At 47.0% G+C, this 7,051-nt stretch overlaps 2 protein-coding genes across 3 annotated transcripts; both read left to right on the forward strand.

The window, feature by feature from the left end:
- The first annotated feature begins 422 nt into the window (after positions 1 to 422).
- LOC130206607 (uncharacterized) lies at positions 423 to 1,818 on the forward strand. 2 transcript variants are annotated; one of them, XM_056434664.1, is made up of 2 exons: positions 423 to 468; positions 543 to 1,786. In XM_056434664.1, exon 2 carries the CDS (start codon positions 848 to 850, stop codon positions 1,700 to 1,702), a length of 855 nt encoding a protein of 284 aa, XP_056290639.1. In that variant the 5' UTR covers positions 423 to 468; positions 543 to 847; the 3' UTR covers positions 1,703 to 1,786. The 2 variants fall into 2 exon arrangements, with proteins under 2 accessions (XP_056290639.1, XP_056290631.1); XM_056434656.1 differs by having other exon boundaries at positions 426 to 1,705; positions 1,783 to 1,818.
- A 1,571-nt stretch (positions 1,819 to 3,389) lies between these two features.
- On the forward strand, positions 3,390 to 4,274 carry LOC130207121 (uncharacterized). The gene is made up of 2 exons (XM_056435577.1): positions 3,390 to 3,489; positions 3,564 to 4,274. The coding sequence occupies exons 1-2, from the start codon at positions 3,463 to 3,465 to the stop codon at positions 4,227 to 4,229; spliced, it is 693 nt and encodes a 230-aa protein (XP_056291552.1). The 5' UTR covers positions 3,390 to 3,462; the 3' UTR covers positions 4,230 to 4,274.
- Positions 4,275 to 7,051: the final 2,777 nt, after the last annotated feature.

Below are 7,051 nucleotides of genomic sequence, written 5' to 3' on the forward strand. Positions count from 1 at the left end.
TATGAAAATTGAAGCACTTTTCTAAAGAAGAAGACAGGTATCTTTTTTTTGTAACCTGCACCCAATCACTGCCTAATGTGTCTGCCGTGTGGACCGCTGTGGTGCTGCAGCTTCCTGGATTGGTTGATTGATTGGTTGATTGATTGATTGATTGGTTGATTGACTCTCAGGTGCTTCAGGACACACATGAAGCAGTGATTGGGTGCAGGTTGATATAAATGCTACCTGTCTGCTGCACACCCTCACAGAGCAGCTTCAGGGCAGTTGGGTCACTAGTGCTGTGGACAGGCTGCTTGCATTAGAACACAGAAATGGCTTGTGGAGTTCATTTGGGGTACGTTTCTTTTGCAGCTATTTTCAGTGTTTTTAATTCTGTTCTATTTCTGACGGTTTCTTCATTTGTCTGCAGGATCTTCCTGATTTGTTTAGTTCAAGCAGAGCATGTGCGTTGTTTGTGGGCTACACAAGGTGAGCAACACACTCGTGTCACTGGTATCGGTGAGATTTTACGAGCCGTAGATTTAAACTCTTTTCTCTTGCAGCTCGGGGACAAAACGGCAACACGCATGTTGGCTTCTCTGGGCAGAGGGGTGGACTTGGTGGCAGCTATCCCCAGAATCAACTCAGACATGCCTCTGGTTCTCCTGGCTCAGCCCAGAGCAGTAGCTTCAACACAGTCCCTGAAGTTAGTGGTGGTTATAGCCAGAGATTTCCCAGTAGCCGCTCCACACAAACTGTTTCACAGCCGGCTAAAAGTGTCTTTGCTTCAGGCAAGTTGGTGCAGAGCAGCTCTGAGTCAAAGCCCAACTGGCAACCGACCAGGTGGAGTCAGGGAACTGTTCAAAAGATGCCCAAGAAGAAGCCGTTTGCCTTTTCTGGTTCTATCGCTGGTGGCAGTTCTCTCAGCAAGTACGATAAGACTCCGATTAGCGAGAAGAGAACTCGGCCAGTTCAGCAGGGAACACCAAGTAGGAGCAGCTATCGGTCCAGCAGTCCTGCTTCTCTTCAGAGTCCCAGAGGAAGCTTCAAGTCTTCAGCTGTTCCTGAAACACCAGCCTCCTCTGGGAGGAAAGGTTCTTCTACGTCTACGAAGTCTTCCAGCCAGTCCAGAGCAGGTGCTGCGTCACGAAGAATCCCTGTTCGGACCAAGACCTCAGCCAGTGTCGCTGCTAGGAGAGTGTCTTCACGTCGTAGAACCAAACTGAGAAATAAGCCCAGCCCGACTCGGGCTGTGAACCCAAGCCAGCTGGTTCCTGTGAGTGTGAGTAACCTCCCTTCCTCCTGGACCAGCAGTACGGGGCCCTCGGGTCAGGGGTTCGCTCCGTCCAGAACCTACAACATCCCTCAGAGCTTTGGTGGCTTCGCTATCAGACGGCTGAAAGAACCTGCTGACCAGAAGGAAGTGAGTGTTGGGAAGCCACAGCAGGTCTACGGGGCCCAGCAGGCCCCTGCTGCTGTGAAGCCCGCCCACGTGGCCCCCCAGAGGCCCCTTGCTCCTCCTCTGCATCAGGTCTACGTGGCCCCCCAGAGGCCCCTTGCTCCTCCTCTGCATCAGGTCTACGCTGCCCCCCAGAGGCCCCTTGCTCCTCTGCATCAGGCCTATGTGGCCCCTCAGCGGCCCTCTGCATCCTTCAAGCCACAGGTCCTGAGTGTCCGTCCGGAGGCCAGTTGGAAGAGGTTCGGGCCCCCTGGGGGACGGTAGCAGGTGAGTGCTTCATTACATCTTTCTGTTCTATAACCTTGAATATGGTTTCTAACTTTGTTCTGTCTTCTTCCCAATAGGTGCAGCAGGAGTTCTGGGATGAATGTCTGGTGTTTTTGATTAATAAAAAAATAATGTACATCTTTGTCTTGCTTCTCTTCACTGTGGTGCTAGTAAATGTCCAGCATGTCAGCATAATGCTGAATTGTTGGTAAAAAGATGCATTCTGTAAAACCCTAATAAGATTAAAAGAAATTGAAAATGGCTTAAATACTTTATATCTGGCTCAGTAGGAAAGGTGGGGTGGCTTTCTGTAAGTCTGTGCCCACGTACCGTTGCATAATCTGTCCGTGAGGCCATTTGTACAGATGAGGAATTCTTTTCTGCCTTTCCCAATATTGAGGTGGGTTACCTTGTATGGCCACAGAACAATTGTCGAGCTAGCCCCTCCTGGCTGGCTCGCCAAATGTAGTGGCCTGAGTTCTTGAAAAGCCGTTAGGGCTGAATCCGTTTTACCTGGTCCAGCCCCTAGAGATGCTGCTGGGGGATGTTTAGGATACACTGAGAACGTCCGTTATCTTTCTCCTTATGGATGACATTGCATCCCTCCATTGCACATTAACTCTGCTTTCTCCCCGGAGTCCATTGACCCTGGCTGGGTCTGATGCCTTGGCCCTGTTGACTCTGCCCACTCCTCCTCTCCATCTGTCTGATGGATCATGGAGGTCTCTATCGTGGTCCATGCCTACTACCAACTATTCATACACTTTGTCATATTCATTGAATGTGTTAACTCTAATGATTCCTTCAGGACATCTATTGTTCTGTCCATCCTGGAGAGGGATCCTCCTCTGTTGCTCTTCTGAAGGTTTCTTCCATTTTTTTCCTGTGAAAGGGTTGTTTGGGAGTTGTTCCTGATCCAATGTGAGGTCAAAGGACAGGAACATCTGTGTACAGATTGTAAAGCACTCAAAGGCTTATTTGTGAGAATGGTCTATATATAATAAACTGAATTGAATCAGGGTTTTGGACTTTTTTTTAGAAAAACACACGTTTATTCTTCTTGACATTTAGACTCAGACATGATTCATTCAGCCAGTGTGTGATCCTTTCTGATGAAAGTGTTAGCTTTTCAGCTGCTATCTCAGCAGTTTTGGGGTGTGTAGACAACAGTGTCATCTGCATACATTTGAAGTTCTACACCTTCACATTGTTGAGGGAGATCATTGATATACAAGCTAAACACTAAGGGACCCAACACTGACCCTTGTTGAAAAAACAATTAGTGTTGAAAACATCTTATTTTCCTACGGAACTCAATATAAAAAGTTAAGCACTTTTCTAAAGAAGAAGACGTATCATTTGTTCTGTAACCTGCACCCAATCACTGCCTAATGTGTCTGCCGTGTGGACCGCTGTGGTACTGCAGCTTCCTGGATTGATTGGTTGATTGGTTGATTGATTGGTTGATTGGTTGATTGACTCTCATGTGCTTCAGGAGACACATGAGGCAGTGATTGGGTGCAGGTTGATATAAATGCTACCTGTCTGCTGCACACCCTCACAGAGCAGCTTCAGGGCAGTTGGGTCACTAGTGCTGTGGACAGGCTGCTTGCATTAGAACACAGACATGGCTTGTGGAGTTCATTTGGGGTACGTTTCTTTTGCTGCTGCTTTCAGTGTTTTTAACTGTTCTATTTGTGACTGGGTTTCTTCATTTGTCTGCAGGATCTTGCTGATTTGTTTAGTTCAAGCAGAGCATGTGCGTTGTTTGTGGGCTACACAAGGTGAGCAACACACTCGTGTCACTGGTATCGGTGTGATTTTACTAGCTGTAGATCTAAACTCTTTTCTCTTGCAGCTCGGGGACAAAACGGCAACACGCATGTTGGCTTCTCTGGGCAGAGGGGTGGACTTGGTGGCAGCTATCCCCAGAATCAACTCAGACATGCCTCTGGTTCTCCTGGCTCAGCCCAGAGCAGTAGCTTCAACACAGTCCCTGAAGTTAGTGGTGGTTATAGCCAGAGATTTCCCAGTAGCCGCTCCACACAAACTCTTTCACAGCCGGCTAAAAGTGTCTTTGCTTCAGGCAAGTTGGTGCAGAGCAGCGCTGAGTCAAAGCCCAACTGGCAACCGACCAGGTGGAGTCAGGGAACTGTTCAAAAGATGCCCAAGAAGAAGCCGTTTGCCTTTTCTGGTTCTATCGCTGGTGGCAGTTCTCATAGCAAGTACGATAAGACTCCGATTAGCGAGAAGAGAACTCGGCCAGTTCAGCAGGGAACACCAAGTAGGAGCAGCTATCGGTCCAGCAGTCCTGCTTCTCTTCAGAGTCCCAGAGGAAGCTTCAAGTCTTCAGCTGTTCCTGAAACACCAGCCTCCTCTGGGAGGAAAGGTTCTTCTACGTCTACGAAGTCTTCCAGCCAGTCCAGAGCAGGTGCTGCTGCGTCACGAAGAATCCCTGTTCGGACCAAGACCTCAGCCAGTGTCGCTGCTAGGAGAGTGTCTTCACGTCGTAGAACCAAACTGAGAAATAAGCCCAGCCCGACTCGGGCTGTGAACCCAAGCCAGCTGGTTCCTGTGAGTAACCTCCCTTCCTCCTGGACCAGCAGTACGGGGCCCTCGGGTCAGGGGTTCGCTCCGTCCAGAACCTACAACATCCCTCACAGCTTTGGTGGCTTCGCTATCAGACGGCTGAAAGAACCTGCTGACCAGAAGGAAGTGAGTGTTGGGAAGCCACAGCAGGTCTACGGGGCCCAGCAGGCCCCTGCTGCTCTGAAGCCCACCCATGTGGCCCCCCAGAGGCCCCTTGTTCCTCTGCATCAGGTCTACGTGGCCCCCCAGAGGCCCCTTGCTCCTCTGCATCAGGTCTACGCTGCCCCCCAGAGGCCCCTTGCTCCTCCTCTGCATCAGGCCTATGTGGCCCCTCAGCGGCCCTCTGCATCCTTCAAGCCACAGGTCCAGAGTGTCCGTCCGGAGGCCAGTTGGAAGAGGTTCGGGCCCCCTGGGGGACGGTAGCAGGTGAGTGCTTCATTACATCTTTCTGTTCTATAACCTTGAATATGGTTTCTAACTTTGTTCTGTCTTCTTCCCAATAGGTGCAGCAGGAGTTCTGGGATGAATTACTCGTGTTTTTGAATTAAAAGATTTTATTTGACATCTCATTTTGTGTCTTAATTCCTCTCTGCTGTGTGGTGCTAGTAAATGCGCAGCATGTCTGCACAATGCTGACAGTGTTGAGATGTATTTTAAAAAAGATATGGAAAATCTTTAAATTGACTACCTACAAAAATGGCTTTCCTACTGCATATCTGTAGGAAAGGTGGTGGGGCCTTTCAATCTGTGTCCAGGGGACCGTTGACTAATATTTTGCCTGTGATGAACTTGTACAGACGATTATTTCCTGTGCCCAGTATTGGGTTGACTTGTACTGTTGGATACTACTCTGCCTAAAGGCTGTAGCTTAACCCTCCAGGGCATCAAATGCGTTGACGTGTTTGACACCATTTCCGTTTAAAAAATATTTATTTCTCCGCAGGAATAAAACAACTGGATGACTCTGTAAGGTTTCCTTCCTGTGAGCTCGTCCGTGAGATGGGGGCAAGGTCGTGACGCAGCACCAAAAGTACTCGACACACGAAACCGTTCACCGTGGTTTGGCAATGCGCTTGTCTGTTGTGAACATGAACACTCAATAAATCGCAAAGGACTTATCCACCACAGCTGAGGCTCATTAGCAATCTGTCAGAAGCAAGAGAACAGGCTGAGAACGGACTTCACAACAAGGAAGCAGCTGCAGCGTGGAGGACGACTGAGCTCCAGAGACGAGGAGGAACACGCAGCCAGAAGAGATGCACCTGGAGACGGGTCGGTGTCTTCACTAAACTTCACGGTGTCCGGTACGTGTGCGCGGTGCTGACTAGTATTTTAGAGAGGATTCACAAGCTCCACCTGCCCCCCAGCAAAGAGGTCTCGTGCCCCGGAGGACCACCAGCATGACATGTCGTTATTGTGAAGCCATATTGTAAATAGTCTGAATATTTTTTTTTTTCTCAACATGTATATTACGTAGAATCTTTTAATTAATTTTATGTATAATACATATTTATTTGTGAACAAAAATTCTAATGGTCATTTTTCATTTGCACACAACCATAAAGCGTTATCTATATTATGAAGTCATTTCTCAGTCCCATTTTTATCATTTTGGTGAATGGAGTGACAGACCACATCATTTCTACTCCAAAAACCATGATACCCGAAAACATTTAGACATTTATTTACATGTATTTAGCATTTTATTCATATATTTCACTACTTTTGTGAACCTAGCACCTTTGGTAAATCAATTTCAAACACCATAACTGTTCCTCCACATGAGTGAAGGTGTGTTTTCACAAGAGATATGAAAAAAAAATTTAACTTCAATTTTCAGCTTTAGCGCCATATTGTCTCTTTACGCTTATGCCTGAGGACAATTGTGCCTCATTATATAGAGAGATGAGATTATTCTGTAATTGTTGTAAAATACGGATCGTGTCATATGCAAGTGCCTTTAAAAGGGTAATTTAAGAAATTGTGTAAAATCGAGAAAATGACTCCAGGGTGTTACACACCTTCTTTTCCGAATTTCATTTTGCGCGAATTATAATTTACACTTAATAAGTTTGAGTCATGAGGAAATTCACAGGCTTAATTAAAAATTTGCAAGGAGTTATTACTCAGTAACCATAGCAACACCAAACCAATAGATCAGTCTCCGTCTTATTGCAGACTTTGCTAAAGAGTGTTCAGACTTGTTTGCTTCACTCATATTTACAAGGTGAAAAACGACATGTTCATTTGTTTTGATCAATTATGCCACAGTCCAATAATATCACATTACCATTTACACTCGTGGGGTTCAATAAATGATTTCTGAGTGTCTTCATCTCACGGTTGCAGGTTGTCCTGTGAGGTAATCCATCAGACGTTCTTTCCTCCTCACAGACCGAAAGTCACCAATGCAGAAACTTTAGAAACCGTCTTCCTGCTCCCCTTTTTCTTAGACTCGTCTTGCATCGGTCAGTCTGAGAGCAAAGGCCGCCTGGCTCAGGCCTGGCTCCCGTGGACCCTCCTGGCTGGCTCGCCAATTGTAGTGGCTGGAATTCATTCTTCTGGATCGGTGCTGACTCATCTCTTAACCTGGTGCTGTATGAATCTGTATCTATCTCCTATCTGACTGCTGGTGAGACGCTTCAGGATACTCACATGACCTTAGTAATCAAACACAGAAAGAAAACAGTTTGGATCAGAGTTCACTTCACTCTGATTTATTTGTAACAAACATATTAAAAATAACTTGAGTTGGGT

The sequence above is a fragment of the Pseudoliparis swirei genome, chromosome 2 (assembly GCF_029220125.1).
Source record: "Pseudoliparis swirei isolate HS2019 ecotype Mariana Trench chromosome 2, NWPU_hadal_v1, whole genome shotgun sequence".
NCBI classification, from domain to species: Eukaryota; Metazoa; Chordata; class Actinopteri; order Perciformes; family Liparidae; genus Pseudoliparis; species Pseudoliparis swirei.